This window comes from Gorilla gorilla, chromosome 9 (genome assembly GCF_029281585.2).
Source record: "Gorilla gorilla gorilla isolate KB3781 chromosome 9, NHGRI_mGorGor1-v2.1_pri, whole genome shotgun sequence".
NCBI lineage: Eukaryota > Metazoa > Chordata > Mammalia > Primates > Hominidae > Gorilla > Gorilla gorilla.
In genome coordinates, this window is record NC_073233.2 from 26470943 (window position 1) to 26488784 (window position 17842).

General features: G+C 45.8%; 1 protein-coding gene across 10 annotated transcripts in view; it reads left to right on the forward strand.

Annotated features, from left to right (window-relative positions):
• The window catches only part of NAV2 (neuron navigator 2), a 775852-nt gene that overhangs the window by 741104 nt on the left and 16906 nt on the right, over positions 1–17842 (forward strand). For 9 of the 10 annotated variants that reach the window (XM_055356422.2, XM_063711041.1, XM_063711042.1 and 6 more), the window contains 8 exons: positions 4138–4291; positions 5478–5640; positions 6372–6472; positions 8943–9038; positions 10848–11016; positions 14176–14411; positions 16493–16647; positions 16891–16962. In XM_055356422.2, coding sequence (XP_055212397.2) covers positions 4138–4291; positions 5478–5640; positions 6372–6472; positions 8943–9038; positions 10848–11016; positions 14176–14411; positions 16493–16647; positions 16891–16962 — 1146 coding nt within the window. Of the gene's footprint in view, positions 1–4137; positions 4292–5477; positions 5641–6371; positions 6473–8942; positions 9039–10847; positions 11017–14175; positions 14412–16492; positions 16648–16890; positions 16963–17842 lie in introns of those variants that run through there. The other variant, XR_008669893.2, reaches the window with a different exon arrangement.

Genomic DNA, 17842 nt, shown 5'->3' on the forward strand with positions numbered 1-17842 from the left:
TTGACAGTGTATGGTGATGGATCAGGTGTGAGTGCAAGGGAAAGAGGAGAGCCATCCTGGGATATTCCTAGATTTACAACTTGAGTACCTGGGATGAGTGGGAGACACAGAGCGGGGAAGAGTGGGGAGTCAGAGCACTACTTTGGTTCCATTAAATTTGAGATGCCAGCAGACATCCATATCCAGGTGAACCAGCCTGGACTTCCTAGAGGTGTAGATTTGGGAGACACAGACTTACTGGTGGTGTCGAAAGCTGGGCAACTGGAAGAGTTCTCCAAGGGGTTGAATGAAGACGAAGATGATCAGAGGGCAAGAGGGCAAGAGGACTGAGCTCTGGTGCACTCTGATATTTGAAGTTCAGAAAGAGGGAGTTACAGCTGCCGGCCAGCAAGGTGGGAGGAAACCTGGGAGCAGAGAGGAGAAACTGTTGCTGGAGGGAGTAGGAACGGGGCCAGATGCTGCTGGGCGGCCAAGTAAGATGAGCAGAGAGAGGCGGTGATGTACTCAGCTGTGCAGGACCATGGCAGAACTATCCTCCAAGCCACTTTCCCCAGAGGAATCGGGTGGGGTTGGCTCCTGGCTCCCCAGCCCTTTTCTTACATTCCACAGCATCCATGCACACTGGAGATGTTTGTTTTTGGTCTCGTTTTCCAAAGGGTAGGCTGAGAGCAAATGCTTGTTTCCAACCTCGAAGGGTTTGTAAGAATGTGCAAATCTAGATGTGAGAGGGAGTTCAAAGACAAAACCATAGGCAGAGGAGTTGGGCTTAGGAAATTCCCCAATCCGTGGGCGAGAGGAATGGTAGTTGTGGTAAGGCAACGTTTTCCCACACTCGAGGCATTTTAAAATTAGGTATGCCACCAGCCCTGACTGTGGACGAGACAGTGGAAAAAGGCTTGAATCACAGTTAAGGGACTGAGTAGGGAAAAACACACATAAGGTGTCTTCAGTAAGCAGTTTATGAAGTGGACAAGCATGTATTGAGCGCCTAGTGGGTATAGTTCAGGAACACAGGCTCTAGAGCTGAGCAGATCTGCCAGCTTTGAATCTGCCTCTATCATTTTTACATGGTGCAGTCTTGGGCCTGTTTGTGTCCATGTCTCTGCCTCCCCATTTTAAAACTGGAGATAATTACAGTACCTCTTCATGGAGTGAGTAATGTACAAAGGAAATGGAATAATATACTTTAAATACCTAGCCCATTTGTTTAGGTATTCCATAAGCATTTGTTAGGTACCCATTATGTAAATGTGATCAGATGCCAGAAATGATGCAGAGAATAACCCTGGTCCCTGAGGAGCCAGCAGCCAAGCAGAGGTAACATGTTAAGTTGAAATGAAATTATCAGCGATACAGCATAAGTCTAGTCAGGGAAGGAACTAGGGGAGAAGGCTCTGTCTTGGGCATTAGGATTAGGGACTAAAGCTTAGTTAAGGCTGCTGCAAAAGAATGTGTTTTCTTTTTTTTTTTTGAGACTGAGTTTCGCTCTTGCCTCCCAGGCTGGAGTGCAGTGGCACGATCTTGGCTCACTGCAACCTCGACCTCTCAGGTTCAAGCAATTCTCCTGCCTCAGCCTCCTGAGTAGCCGGGATTACAAGTGCCCGCCACCAAAGCTACACCACCCAGCTAATTTGTGTATTTTTAGTAGAGACGGGGTTTCACCGTGTTGGCCAGGCTTGTCTCGAATTCCCAACCTCAGGTGATCCACCTGCCTCAGCTGGGATTACAGGCGTGAGCCGCCACGCCGGGCCAAGAATGTGTTTTCAACATCATGTCTACGTTATAGGGCATCTGTCTCATGAGGCCTCATCATTGTGTGTTTCTGAGAGCTGGCTGATTCTGGAGGAGCATAGGGAGGACAAAGTCCTCCCAACACAGACTTTCTTCATTTCAGTTTGGTACCGTTTGTAAAGTCAAGGGTTTAGGCCAAGCTCTGCAAAGTAACCCATGTGATATGTTCCACAACGTGAGTGCCAAGAAGGTATTTTCTCTCTTGCTGAGAGCTTTCTGGGAAAAGGGTGCAGATCAGGTGAAGATGACTTGAGCAAGGTGCCTTATCGTGGAGTGCTGGACAGATCAGCCTCACATGGTGTCAGCCAGAACAGACTGTTCTCTGCAGTGAATCTGAGCCTTCAAGATTCATGTAGGACATGATTTGGCTAAGAAGGGATTATCACAGTGGAATTTTGTTCAGACTTTACACTCCATTTAAACCAAGAAACCATAGTCTTCTCAAGATAGAACCAGTTTTTGCAAGCTCCTCCTGCAAACCTCCCAAACCAAAGAAAAAAAAAAAAGCATGGTTCTATCAGTAAACCTCACAAACCACAGGCTATTCAAAGTACAGAGAGCTGAGAAAGAAAGGATGTTGCAAATTCTAAAGACATTTCTGTCTCGCCCTTTTAGTCCTGAATCTATTGGCTTCAGTCTCTCAAAAGTGTGAGATGGAAATAATCAGATCATTTTCAGGAGTTCTTTGGGTTTTTCAATAAGATTTTGAAGCTAAGAATCTTCCTTGGTGACTGGTAACTTTTAAAAACATAAGGTGGTTTTACCGTGTCTCTCAAATCAAAAAAGTTCAGGTTCAGGTCAAGAAAAGAGCAACAGAAACATTTGGCCATTCAAGTGTTAAATTTTTCTTCCAGTTCTTTCTGCCCCCGAAATACAATTTCATCTCTTTTAACAATTTTATAAATCATTTTCCTTTGGGAATTAAAATTTCCACACCCTAACCCAGTTTTACAGGTCAGGTTTTGTTTGGACCCAAACCCATAGCTTGGGTCTTGGAGAGCAGACTCATGTGATCATTTATTTCTGCAGAGACCACATGCTTATCATCTCCTTTAGACATAATCAGCTTCAGCTTTGTAACTTTATGAACTTGAGAATGGGTGTTTGGGGTTGTTTTTCTGTCTTCAGTCCAAGAAATGTCAAAGCTTTCTATTCTGGATCACCCAGTAACCCAGATGCTAAGGTCGTTGAAACTCACAGAACTATTTTTTTCAAGAGAACTATCTTTCCTAACATTGCAATTCATCACGACTTGTATGATCTTCTCCTTTGTGCTGATTTGCCAGGTGTTTGAAGAGCAGACCTAAGTAACTAAGGAGCCTAACCTAGAAGAACCACCTCTTCAGAAAGAGGAACTCAACAGGGTCCCATGGTGACCTTGACCTGGTGTGCAGCAGGGAAAAGAAGATAATTAGCCAGGCTGTGGCAGAGTTTTCAGATACAACTTTGGCTTGCCTGTCACACCATCCCGTCTGTTCTCTAACTCCCTGAAGAGGTTTCCCTTCTTGCCCTGAGTGTGTTAAGCAGTGTGGGGGCTGAGAGAACTAAAGAAGGTTGATCTGTCTAGACACTTTTAGGGGAGTGAGTTTTCAGAATGTGATCAGGAACAGATTAACACCTTCCACGCATATCTTTAGGTTTCATCCCCATTTTGGCAAATAAAAATCACCCCTCAGTTGTTTAATAAAGAAGTTTCTAATCTTTAAAACAGTAAGCTGACCCTGCTTCTCTGAGTCGGTTTGGAACTCAAGGGCGTGTGGTGTCATGGAAGCCCAGCTGTGTACACATGGTGGGGGAGGGGGTTATCAAACTGGAAGGTTACTACTCTCTTTTGCCAGCTCCTGCTTATCCTTATATTACTGGAATTTTGCTGAAAGGCACACCAAAGCCATTCTGATTGCCAGAGCTCAGCAAAGAAAGAATGTAGAGAATGAAATCTTGTCTCTAAAAATAAAAATAAAAATAAAATTTTAAAAGTGAAACCACAAAAAGCAGGAAAAGCGTGAAAGACAAAAATAGGAACTCAGGAAAAGAGTGAAAGACAAAAATAGGAACAAAGAAAAAGGACAACAAATAGAAAAGTAACAATACAGTAAATAATAATCTAACTGTATTAACAATTTTAAACATCAGTGGTCTAAATAAACCAATTTAAAGAAGAAAAAAAGAATACAGAGAAGGAATAAAATCTGTTTTCAGGTGCGTTTGGCATTGTCACCCCCAGGAAGCACCAGGCAGCTGGTTATTCACAGTTACTGCTAAACAAACCTGATGATTGATGTGGACCAGTGTTCAGTAGGGGACTAAAAGGAGCTGCTTTCATCAGTAACATTCCTCTTTCCCTAGAATTTCAGAATGCATGGATAGTGAAGCTGAGACCGTCATGCAGCTCCGAAATGAGTTAAGAGACAAGGAGATGAAGCTGACGGATATCCGCTTAGAAGCTCTCAGTTCTGCCCACCAGCTGGACCAGCTCCGGGAGGCCATGAACAGGATGCAGGTGAGAGCCCAGGAGCATGGGCTGAGCTCAAGGCTGTCTATGAAGGAGCTCCCAGAGGCTGCTCTCCACTAAGCCCTGAGGGCTACATCAGAATCTGGTGGCAGCCCTCGCTTTCCCAGCCTCTATCTCTTTTCAGTCCCTCCCACACATTGCTCAAAGACCAGTCTTTTGGAAGCATAAGAGTACCCATGCTCTTCCTTTACATAATACTTTTGGTGACTCCCCTGGTGCCTGTGGCATGTGGTACAGTCTCCTTCAGCTGGCCTTCAAGGCCTTCTGCAGGGTCATTTCCACTGTTGATCCACACCACCCTCCCCAGCTCCTATTCCCAGAATCTACTAACCAGCCAGATGGAGTCACTGACTGCCCCCTTTGCATCCTTGGGAATTCCTCTTTCATATTGTTCCCTCCACTGGGTATATTCCTCTGCACATCCAAGTTAGACCCTTCCCTTAATGCTCGGCCTGATTCCTTTCCAAGTCTTGCAGCTGGAGAGTTAGTACCCTTATCTGAGTATTCTTGTAGATTTGTTCTTACAGCCCCTCCCACCTTCTGCCATGGAGTGAAGACATTTGGGTCTTCTGGGCTTTTTGCATACCTTTCTGTGGACATAGCACCAATGCCTTGCACATTGTAGGTTCTTCATGAATATTCATAGAATGAAAGATACCTCTAGAGTCTGCTGGGACCTTAATGGAGTCAGTGTTTCCCAAAGGAGGTTCCCTGAAACACTCTTTCCATGAGAAGCTCTATGAAAGGAGAATACCTTGATCAAATATGTTTGGAAAATGCTGCACACCGTGTGCCTCTGTTCAATTCATGGCGTAAAGGAGCTCATTAAAGATTCTGAGAAGTCCTGCAGGAAAGAAGCCTATAAAAGCCAGAGTTGCACAAACCTCTTAGATCATAAGACTCTTTTTCACTTAACCCTCAAGCAGCAGACTCTGGGAAGAATTTCAGAGGTCTTTTCAAAGGCCTGTTCTCTGAATGGATGGACCTCCCATGGCAGCGTGTCTTGTGTCTACAGCAGGGTTAGCAAACACTGCTAAATCTCTCTGAGGGTGTTGTTCACCTTGGGTGGAAGACCAGCCTGGTTTCTGCAGGGAACTTTCAGATCCTTCCTTCAGAAAAATCTTGTTCACATTACTTCTGCGTACTAAGGGAGCTTCTCCATTACTCTTTGCAGAGTGAAATAGAGAAGCTGAAAGCCGAGAATGATCGGCTGAAGTCAGAGTCTCAAGGCAGTGGCTGCAGCCGGGCTCCTTCCCAAGTGTCCATCTCTGCCTCCCCGAGGCAGTCCATGGGCCTCTCCCAGCACAGCTTGAACCTCACTGAGTCAACCAGCCTGGGTGAGTGGCCTACAGGGTTTGGGGGCAGGAATGGACCTACAGCTGGCACCCTGATCTCTAAGCGAGAACCCCAAAATAAGCAGATCAACAGATCAAATGGAGAGGCAACAGGCGTGTGTGCACTTGGGGTGTGTATGTGTCTGGGTGTGAGTCTGCTACCAACATGAGCCCAGCCGTTAGACTGCTCTCATGCTTTGCTCCAGCACCCCAAATTCTCCAAGCCCTGAGCTTGGATCCCCTCGCCCACCATGCTGAGTTCTGTTTGATCCATTTTAAGAGGCTGACCTGCAAGCTGAATGCTGTGCACAAACCCCATAGTAGCAGGTCTCAGTTGAGGCAGTGGCTTGGTCTATGATCTTCCTGCCTTCAGGATGGATTCCAGGCTGGCGCAACCATCAGTGAACACAATCTAGGTTTTCTTTGTAAGCGTATTAAGGCTGATGCTTTTATTTTTTATCCATGATGCTGCTGCTGTTGTTGTTTTGGTTGAGTCTCTCCCTCGCACTTCCATCCGGCAAGGTGCATTGTCAGCCTACTGGTTCTTTGGTTGGTCCACCATTGGTTTCTGTGATTGCATTCTCCATTTTGCCCTCTCCTCTTCCCCTATCCCCCCACCCCCTGCACCCTGACACCTGTTTGTCCCGCTGCTGTGCCAACCAGCAGCGGGGGTGTCAGGAAGCTGGCTTTGCTATCCCCATGTGCCTAAGGCTGTTGATGTTTTCCATTCGCAGACATGTTGCTGGATGACACTGGTGAATGCTCGGCTCGGAAGGAAGGAGGCAGGCATGTTAAGATAGTTGTCAGCTTTCAGGAGGAAATGAAGTGGAAGGAGGTTAGTTGGATCCCTTTCCCTGCTTTGCCTGTCCCTCCCCCAGGTAGAACTACCTAGCTTAGTGATCTAATTGTAAAACCTCTATCACCTTGGAGCCTAAGGTGATTTGGAAATACTACTAACCCTTCTCTTAACTAACCATAATCCCTTGCAGCATTCTGACACAAGTAAAGTGTGCGAACGGCATTTCCCTTTCTCGTGTGCTTGAAAGTCTAATAAAGAATACTAAAAATGGTCCCACGTTTCACTTTCATGTAATTAACTAAACACTAACATCCATTGGAAAGGGCCTTTCTGAATGTAATATACTCCCAAAGCACTTCAGAGGCAGCTATGCACATTCAGCATGTAAGGTACAGAAATAAGCTGACCACATGCAGCCGACCAAGAGCACCAGTTTTATCGGTCATCAGTCACCAAGAGTACACATCTTGGTAGACATCAAGGGATGGAGATGCCAAGCCCTGGGAGCATGCAGGTGGCTGAAAATAGAGCTAGTGGGGCGTCCTGACTCCCCAAGGCTGGGGAATCTGAGTTTTCCTAGTACGGTTTCTGTTCACTTCCAAAGTCTAGGAACTTCCAGAGTCTATACTACTGCCAGAGACTATTTTGGGATGGGGGCTAGAGCTGATATTGAAAGTTGAATTTTAGCCAGTGATTAAAACCCAGTGATGCTTTGAATGACTGTTTCTCGAATAAATGTAAAAAGGCCTCATGAGTCACCATTTCAAGTTCCCTTGAGTTTTTTGTTTGTTATTTCTTAGTATTTCTAGCCAACATGCTATTGTAGTTTCAGACAGCTAGGGAACCCACAGAACAAAGCGTCTGCAGCCAGACCTTTCTTAGGGGATTCAGCTTTGTGGCTGGCTTGCTAGCCTCACTATAGTGGGTAAGCTCAGCATTTCGGCACTTCCATTAGCGTCATCTAGCCATGAAATATACAATAGATAGCTCCGTTTTCAAAACATAGCTAGTAAAGTGATGGACTATTAGGGGAAACTCATTCTTTTTTCTTTTCTTTATCTTTTTTTTTTTTTTTTTTTTTTTGAAGACAGAGTCTCACTCTGTTGCCCAGGCTGGAGTGCAGTGGTGCGATCTCGGCTCACTGCAACCTCTGCCTCCCAGGTTCAAGCAATTCTTCTGCCTCAGCCTTCCAAGTAGCTGGGACTATAGGTACCTGCCACCATGCCCGGCTAATTTTTGTATTTTTAGTAGAGATGGGGTTTCACCATATTGGCCAGGCTGGTCTCAAACTCCCGACCTTGTGATCCACCTGCCTCGGCCTCCCAAAGTGTTGGGATTATAGGCGTGAACCACCACAGCCGGCTGGGAAACTCATTCTTACAGTAAATGCAGGTTATACCTTGTGGACTATTTATTCTAGTGATTGTCAATATGAACAGATAGAGCATACCTTTTACAAAAGTTTACAAGTCACCTTCAAAAGTTATATTATTCTGCATCACTACAGCATCCAGATGAGGTTGGTTGACCAGGGATTATTATCCTCATTATACAATTGAGAAACCCAAGACCCCAAACATTACTTATTTGAAGCCAGGGGCAAGTGGTGGGGTCAGATCATGTCACTGCAAGACTGGTGCTCTTTTCTCTGCTGATTTTGCTTAGCCGCCATATGACACCTCCCCCACCTCCGCCCAACCACGCTCCTGACTCTGATCCTTATGAGCATGTAAAAACCCAATATTATGGCATGTTCTGTCAGCTTTTCTTTTATCACTGTGATCTGGTTAGCTGCCACTACGCAAAGCCCTGTGAACAGAGATGCAAAAGAGTTAGAAAAAGATGTTTTGAGAGTATTCTTCCCAGAGTTTTACTAATTTTCTGAGTTGCACATTTTAAGTTTTAACAAGAATAAAAACAATAAATGTTATTTAAAAACAAGATAGAAGAAAAAATAGAAACACGTTTTGTCCTGACAATGTTTAAGATCTAGTAAGGAGGTAAACTTGATATGCAAAAATACGACAGAAATACCTAAAACTAAATATAAATTAGTACAGAATATATCATTATATAAGTTATGTACAGAATTGCCGAAGCAATTTAAGCTCTGAGCCTGATGGGGTTAATCACTGAAGGCTTCCTGGAAGAGGTGAGTTTATAAGCAAGGTTTGAAAAGAGAGAGATGCTAGACAGATGTGGAGAGAGTTCCATACAAGGAATATGTGATTTATGCCCTGTCTGACACATTTACTTAGCAAAAGTTTCCATATTCCAGAGAGGAAATCCTCTCTTCCTGACTCTTGGAACGCTGTTTTAGCAGTAAAGCAGGGAAAGGTATGAAGACTATTACTTCCACCTAAGTTATACCTGGTATTAATACAAATAGGATTTTTATTCCCCTCTCAAACCATTGGCGGAGTTCTAAGGCAACCTGAGTCCTCTGCTGAACTGAGTCAGAAAAGATCCACCTGTTTTTCACCTGTGTACATTTCCTTACCCTTAGGATTCCAGACCACACCTCTTTCTTATTGGCTGCATTGGAGTTAGTGGCAAGACGAAGTGGGATGTGCTCGATGGGGTGGTTAGACGGCTGTTCAAAGTAAGTGTTTCAAGACAGCGGCTACAGCATACTACCTAACATGGGCATCCGGGCCTGGGGAGGAAAAGAGAGGTTGATGTCCTGAGCTTGGCCATTTCTCAGACCTGTCCCCTTCCCTACATGTTTATGTTGCTGGAACTTGTTCCCTGGCTCTCAAGGGAATGGAAGGACAATGGTAAGTACAGACTGGTCATCGGCCAAATTCTTTCTGTCTGCCCTTTGCAGTGGTGGGCCAGCTAGTGAGTGTGATCAGAGCAACTCTTTGATCCTCTCACAGTGAACTGCTAATGTCCAACTCTCTTTTCACCTTAGAATTGTGTCTTAGGACATATGCTTTGGAGTATGTAATCTGTGGCCAGGGCTTAGACATCAGATTTCTAGCCTTCATTTTGGGGGATTTGATCTGATTTTCCCAGTATCCTGTGCCAGCACTTCAGAGTCTTTGATTTGTTTTACGAGTGACATTAATGTCTGATTGATGGCCAGGCTCAAGGATGTTGCCATACTTATTTCTCTATTCTTTTTAATCACATCATTATATTGGGTGTTTGCCATGGGATAAATAACTAATGAGTACCAAGGTGAACCTTGAAACACACGGTGATTTGAAGGAAGCTTTTGGTACATTTTTTCTATTGTCCTGAAGTAAGTCAACAACTATAAGTGCTCATTAATCATATTCCCTGAGTAGTAGTAATAGCCCATGTTTTTTGTGCCAGACACTATGCCAAGCCCCTTATATCATCCCATTTAAAGGTGAAGAAAGTGAGGGTCAGGTTGGGCATTTGTTCAAGGTCATGGATCTAGAATTAGACCCCGTTGGTCCAGTTTAGTTGGTCTGACTTCAAAACCTAACTTAACTATTATGTTGGTGCAAAAGTAAGTGCACCACCTTAATTACTTTTGCAACAACCTAATAGTACACTATAGTTTCTTTCTAACAGCTAGATCCAGGTAGCCTCATACAGAGAAAATTCTGTTTTTTGACTGGAGATTGGTCCCCATCCTGGTGAGCCAGCCTATAGAAATGAGACCAGAGAAGACATATGAATGGCTTAGATGGACCGATTCTCCAACCTAGGCCAAAAACTTATCTCTGGTGATGGGCAGTTGGGACATCCTTGGATTAGAATAACAGTTTGGGCTGAAAAGAGACGCACTGGCATCATAGTAAGTGAGGAAATGAGACCATGCAAAGCCTGTTACTGGGATTCCACCTAAGTCATCGTGCAGTCACCTCCTAGTACATGGACCTTAGTTCTATATTTACTAACCTAAAACCTTTTGTTCACTCAACTAAGAGGGAACACTTTCCAAATTAAACACACATTTTCCTTCTCAAAGATCTAGAGGTGATTTTTTCTAGCAGTCTGCATTTTAATCTCTTTGTATGATCTTCGAGCCAAAAGAAGGGGATGGAAGAGAGATTTCCTGTCAAAATTACTTTTTCGTGAATTTTCCAGCACCATTCACAGGCCCTGATGTCTTCAAGACTTCAGCCGAACTTAGGAAAAGCAGCCTAGCTTTTCCGTGCTTGGTTCATCCAGACTAAACGTTCACAACCTTGTTAGGGGTTTTTTTTTTTTCTTCCACTGCTAACCAAATAAATCTGTATTTTAAGAGGCCTGTGGTACTCGGGCATTATCCCCTTAGAAAGTCAGTTTTTCTCTCCCTCATCCCACAGCTCAATTTCAACTCAGACATCTGAGAAAGAAGAGAGTATGATCATAAATCACCCAGTGAAAACATGAGTCATGGGCAGATTTTAGCCACATCTTTGATGGGGTCTTTATTTTTTATTTTTTCCAGGAATACATCATTCATGTCGACCCAGTGAGTCAGCTAGGGCTGAATTCAGACAGTGTTCTTGGCTACAGCATTGGAGAAATCAAGCGCAGCAACACTTCCGAAACACCGGAGCTGCTTCCTTGTGGCTATCTGGTTGGAGAGAACACGACCATCTCAGTGACTGTGAAAGGTAATTGAGCTTGTTGCAGAGGTCGGAGCTTTCAGGAATTGCAGTGTTCATTTTGTGACTTGGCATAGGCACTTGTGGCCCCAGTTTTGTTTGTGCATATATTTGTGGGCTGCTTTTCTCCCTTCTACCACAGTTACTCTACGCAAGTTGAACCGTCTTTTGCTTTTTCAACCACCTTAGGAAACAAAATCATTTCAGTTTATTGCTGCAATTATCTAACAAAAGATCCCATTAGCCTTATGACTCTGAGATGATGGAATCTTAATAACCCTGTTGAAATAGGGCTTTACCAATACTGATGAATTATTCTTGCCAGCAAGCTTTGGATGCAGTCCCGTTCTACAGATGGGAAAACCACGACTTGCAATAGGCTGTAGGAGTCACTCTGAGCATCCTGATGAAACTGCTGAAGCTTGTGCCCACGCATGATGCTGCTAGAGCTTCCAGTTTCTCATTACCTAGTGATATTAAGCCCCAGGCCAGTGGATTCCTTAGAACTCCAGGCCCACAAAGTTCACTGAGGAAAAAAAAAGCTTCACTGCCATGCAATTCTGGGAAACTACATCGTTATCCCCATTTGTGTTTAGGGGACAGGAGTGCACTGGTACATCAAAGGCTCTGTCATTCAATGTCCTAACTCCTGCTGTTAAAAAGGCTGTTTAATCCAATCTGTCCCAAATTTATTTGATTGTAAAACCCTATCATTTCCTATATGTTTTGTACCACTTGAATATAGACTTTCATAAATACTGTACTAGGCTCATTCTTTTGTGTTGTCTCATTTCTTTCTTTCCTGAAAGGCACTGCTCTTGACCGCAGTTTTGCAGTTGTTTGATGCAAGGTGTATTTCCTGGTTGGTAGAATTTCCACAAGCACCCCACCATTTTCCATCAGCAGGAATTAAGATCTTGCTCTGCAGGTGGCAAGTGGTACATATTGCTTGAGCCTCACACAGCCTTCTCCTGCTAGCAAGTGAAATTCCACAATTGTGCCTTTGGACTGTAAGTGACAGAAACAGACTCAAAAGTAGCTGTAGCAAAAAAGGAAACGTATGGGCTCCTGGCCCTGGGCAATCCAGGGGTACACCTCAAGCACAGCTGGATCCAGGTGCTCAGACAGTGAATCAGGACCAGGCCTGCCTCAGCTTTGCCCATCGGCTGTGCTTATTTATTGAGCTCTTTGCACATGGTTGATGAAATGGCCCCTGGTAGCCCAATTCCTTCTTCTAGCTTAGGAACCTGAAGGAAAGAGGGATTTTTGGGAAAATGTAACAGATAATTCCTAGGGATGACTCTGGCCCACTGTAGGTCAAATGCCCATCACTGAATTGGTCATTATGACCAGGGAGAGGATTTGTCCGAGCCTGGTCACCAGCCCATCCATTTGGGTTGGTGGAAGAGCTGGACCAGTGGAGGAGAATTGGTGGAGGAGCTGGATTGGCTCCACTTGAACCACCAGGAATGAGCTCCCCATGGGAAAGAAGAGTTCTACCATGAGAGGAAGCAGGAAGGAGTACCAGACACACTGGAACAATCATCCTCGACAAGAACCCTTTAAGGAGAGCCTTTTATGTCCTGAGTTCAAATTGCATTTCATCCCTCCTGCCAAGCATGCGTTGTTCACATGCTGGTCTTACCTGTGAGCATTACAAAGGACCGAGGAGTAAAAGGAATGGCCCATTGCTGAGACCAGGCCAAGCCTCTCTAGAAAGTAACAAGATTATCTGCCTCTAGTGGAGCGTGCCACCCCTCTGCAGACCCTGATCCGTCGCTGCTGTCAGCACATCAAGTTTTAGCACCTCAAGGGATCAGCTCAGGTTTATTTTTCAGTGACACCTGACTCTTCTCTTTCCTAGAGTACTTAAAACTTATGCCTTCAAGACACTAAAAATCACTCAAGGATTTGAGCTGAAAGAGTTGCCTGAGCTGCAGTGATTCACTTCAGTGGTACCAGGGGAAGGGGGTTTGACTTTGCATTTCCTCAAGTGAGCTCTTGTGCAAAATAGTCACTTCCTGTGGGGTTTATGGCAGAAGACCGAAACAGAGCAGTACATATATATACAGAGAGGGTGTTCTAGTGGTTTTTTCCTGTGTTTATTATTATTATTAAATTTAGAGACCCTACACTCCATACTTTGCATTGAGGTTTGAGCAAGTGTACACTACATCAAGCTCAGTAGCAGGAAAATCTTAGGCTTGTCCCTAGCAGATAAGGCATCTGGGGGCCTTTGTCATGTTCATTCTGGAAGAGTCATTGTGCACTTAGATGTAGATGCATTGGGGGGATGTGCTAGCAGTGACTGAGTACGTAGAAGGAATATGCTATTATAAAACAGTACATACTCTTCAGTTTACTTTTTATTAATTTTGCTGGTTTCTTGAGAGTACCTTTTAACAATGACCTGAGGTTCTGGACAGCTAACCTTGGATAGATCTTCTCTTAGAGACAGTATCCAAAAGATACCCCTTGTGAAGCCAACAACCCTGATTAATGACATTGTCCCAGATAGGAAAGGAGAAGGATAAGTTTCCACTTGATGTTGTTGAGGACCAAGAGTCCCAGCTAACAACATTTCAGGCTAGGTCTGCCAGTATTCACATTCCAGAATCAAATGATCCCGCCTTGCATTTTTCCTCCTTTTAAAGATAAAAGTGCTGTTGCCTTCGTGGCACATCTTAGTGTGGATAGCAGTGGTACCTGGTATGTGGGAGGGAGCAGGGTGAAGAGGCAACCTCAGGGTTGTGACAGACAGGACTCAGGTTTGGTTTGGGCAGATGCCATAGGTATAGTATACTAGAGGGGTGTGTGTATGTGTAGTAAGTATAGTAAATCCGGACAGGCAAATAGACCCCAGAGCCTCATGAATTCTGCAGAGGACAGATGGGGACTGAGAGCCAAAATGTTCAAGGTGAGTTTGAATCTGGGAAGTTAGCCAAGACAGGAGACAGAAGCACATGGCATTGATGAACAGGGAGGTGACTTCCTAGAGCAGCAGCACTTTGCTCTCAGCCTCCAGTGTTCCTGGGTGTGCAGGAGTCTCAGGTGAGTGGACTGCCGAGGAGAGGAATAACCTCAGGTCTTGGCAGTCCCAGTTAGGCAAGCACAGAGAGCTGCCTTTTCTACAGGGCTTCAGATGCTTCCTGTCTCTCTCAAATGCAGGGCTCGCAGAAAACAGCCTGGACTCACTGGTGTTTGAGTCCTTGATTCCCAAGCCCATCCTGCAGCGCTACGTCTCCCTCCTGATAGAGCACCGTCGGATCATTCTCTCTGGCCCCAGCGGCACTGGGAAAACCTACCTGGCCAACCGGCTGTCTGAGTATATAGTGCTTCGAGAGGGACGGGAGTTGACAGACGGGGTTATCGCCACCTTTAATGTGGACCATAAGTCCAGCAAGGTGAGGAGGTCATTCTGAGTCTGCTGTATTTTTTGGCCCTTTCAAAACTGATGATATCACCACTAGCCTGAAGGGAAAGCAGCATTTCCTATCAACAATCCTTGGGTGGTTTTAGAAAGCCAAGTGAAAGAGGTCCAGAGGGGGCTAGCAGAAAAGAAGTTCCATCTGTGGTTAAGCTGATTGAGTTCATTTATGATGCTCAGTGCTGGTAGTTCTTTAATGTTATCTACGATACATCTGTTGCAATTTACCAAGAATTTATCATGTGCGTACTGGGTGTTACTGATTTTCCAAAGTAAAATATTTTGTGGAACAACGATAATAACACCAATAACAAAAATAACAATAATAAAAATAATAGAAGCCCGCATTTATAGACTGTTTGCCCCATCACCAGCAAACACCTTCTCACAGCAATACCTTCAGGGGAGTAGTTGTCACCATCCCCATTTTACAGAGAAGGAAACAGAGGCTTGAAGCAGATTGGTCCTGCACCTAAGGCCACTCAGATGGTACTAAGTGGTAGAACTGAAGCTCAAGTCAAAGTCTTGGACTCTAGAGCCCTGTGGCCAGCAAATAGTTTGGCTCGTGCTTCACAGTGAGCAATGGAAACCTGTTTGAATGGAGCCTGACCTGGTCCCAGCCGAGAGTTGGAAAGTGCTTTCTCAGACCTGTTCATTCATGCATTAGTGAGCATTGATGGATAATTCACTCTAGCTGGCCCTATGCAAAGGGGCCAGAGAACCAAAGGTGGATTGGAAATGACTCCTTCGCCTTAAGGATCACCTAGCGTGCTTGAAGATACAGGTTCCTAGACCTCACTTCTTGATGATCTATTTCACTAGGTTGTTTGAGGCTGGGTATCTGCACCATCTACAAGTTCCCCAAGTAACTTGATGTAGGTGCAGGACAAGAGAGAAGTACCCAGAGCTCTTCTGTTGAGAGCCTTTGTGTGAGTTAGGGAACTTCTCCTGGGACCAGTAAGTGAAGGCTCCGCAGGCATGGAGAGCCACATACCTGGGGCCCAGAGATCGCAGTGAAGAGGGACCAAGAGAACTAGCCACTTTAAAAGGTGGGCTTTTTCTACTGCTAACAAGACATATTTTGACTTAAAATGGAGGCCCAGGGTGGCTGGGTGCTGGTAGGAGATGGAGAAGATGTTACCCCCTGAGCAAGCAGGCTAGCATCTAAGACGGGCCAGTGTGGTGAAGACACAGACTGGGGCAGGCACCCAGGTCTGACCCATGCCCACTGCTTACCCGCTGTGCACTCTCAGGCCAGGCACCTTATCATACCATGCCTCAGCTTCTCCTCTGTAAAATGGACGTAATCATAGTACTCACCTTCTAGGTTATTGTGGGACTACGGAAGTTCCTGTGTGTAAGGCCCTTAAAGCCCTGCCTGGCTCTAAGTGATGCCAGCTATCATTATGACACTAATGGCAGGCAGCCATCCTAGGTTCTCTGCCAGCTCCTTACCTTGCCGTTTCAGCCTTTTCTACTGATGCACCATTATTCTTCCTCTTCCATTTTTGACATGCATCCCTTACCCCAGGCATGCAGGGCTGTGTTCTAGTCCCTGCTGAGCCAATGCCCCACCCATTCTCCAAGGTTAAATACAAAGCCTGCCCTTTCAGCAGGACTTCCCCAAGCCCGGTGCATATAGACTTGTCTCCCCAGTGCTGTGTGTTGTGTCTGCCACAGCACTACTCAGCATGACTTAAGTGTGTGTCTGACTCCTCTGCTGCTCTGATGTGTAGAGGGCTTCTGTGTATGTAGCTCTCAGGCTACATACATACAGAGCACAGTGCTGTGCTTTTACCCCAGGCTCAAGGTTTTCACTCATCAGGTGAATACTGGAAGTCAGGACCCAGTCCTAACTCATCCCATGCCCACTCTGCATCCCCTGAGCACCAAGCCAGTGCCCTGTAATAGGCAGGCACCCAGAATGTGTTTACAGCGCAGAATCATGAAGGGCCTTTCTGCCTCCACTGGCCTGGGTGAGGCAAAGGCTCTGAGCGGTGTGTCTTCACTGAGTGCATTTACCAACTTGTTCTCCTTCGGCCTTCCTGGCCACCATAGGAATTGCGCCAGTACCTGTCCAACCTTGCTGACCAGTGCAACAGTGAGAACAATGCTGTGGACATGCCCCTCGTCATCATCCTGGACAACCTACACCACGTGAGCTCTCTGGGCGAGATCTTCAATGGGCTGCTCAACTGCAAGTACCACAAATGGTAAAGGCTGGTTCTGGACCTCATAGCCCCCCGGGAGAGAGTGCTGCCAGCTGATGGGGCACTGTGCACACAGGTGGCCCGGGGCCGGTGTGGGAGCGAAGCTGTGCACACGCATAGGGTTGGGAGTGGGAGGCAGCCAGCTGTCCACTGGCCTGGAAGCACAGGGCCATGGGCCTCTGTGACCACCTTGTTCTCTAGCTTGGCTTGGACTCACAGCTTTCTTTTCCTTTGTTTTATCCGCAGCCCTTACATAATTGGCACAATGAACCAGGCTACCTCTTCGACTCCCAACCTGCAGCTTCACCATAACTTCAGGTCAGTTTTCCCTTCCCTTGTCCAGTTGAACAATGGAATCACAACGAAGGAAAGCAAGAAGGGGCGGGTAGAGATGCCTGTGTTGAGTATGTGTTGTGTGCTAGGTATTGTTAAGCATTTTTCTCAGCTTAATCCATTTAATTTTAACTTCAGCCTCAAGTAATTACATTCACCACTCTCAGTTTACAAATGGGGAAACTAAGGCCCAGAGACTTAAGTGACTTGGGTGAGGTCACACACTGGTCAGTGGCAGAGTGGAACTTGCAATCAAGTCTCTGCCTCTGAGTCCTGCTGTCACAGGGTCAAGAGGGCAGCTCTGGAAGGGACTGCAGGTGACCCTGCTGCCCTGCTTGTTTCCAGTGGCGTCTCTCTGTCCCAAGTGAACATGAGCAATGACAGCTTTTACCTAAAATGTCCCCACCTAGCTGGGTCTGTGGGCCCTCGAGTCCCAGCTGCTGTGACTCCCTACCAGCTTGTCTTCCCTGCCCCGCTGCCACAGCACCACGCTAGTGCTCTCTCATGGCCAGGATGTGGGAGGGGCTGTTCACCTCGGTTGTGCTAGATTGCATTGCTGCCTGATTGACATCACCAAACACCCCTTGCCCCATATTGAATCTCATTTGACTCCACCTCTCCTGCCTGGGCCATTAGAGGTGGATGTGAAGCTGTCTCCTGGGCTAGGACCCCCGGCTCATTTCCACTGGCCATTCTATGGGCATCTCTGAGGGAGATCTATTGAAAGTGGGTCTGAATGTAATTACCAGAGAAATGTTGACTCCTCCAGCACACTGAGAGCATGGCTCACCTCTGCATTTAGGCTGTCCTGGTCTTGTTCATGCTTTCCCCTAATTATCCCTCAAGTCCATCATCCTCCTCTTTC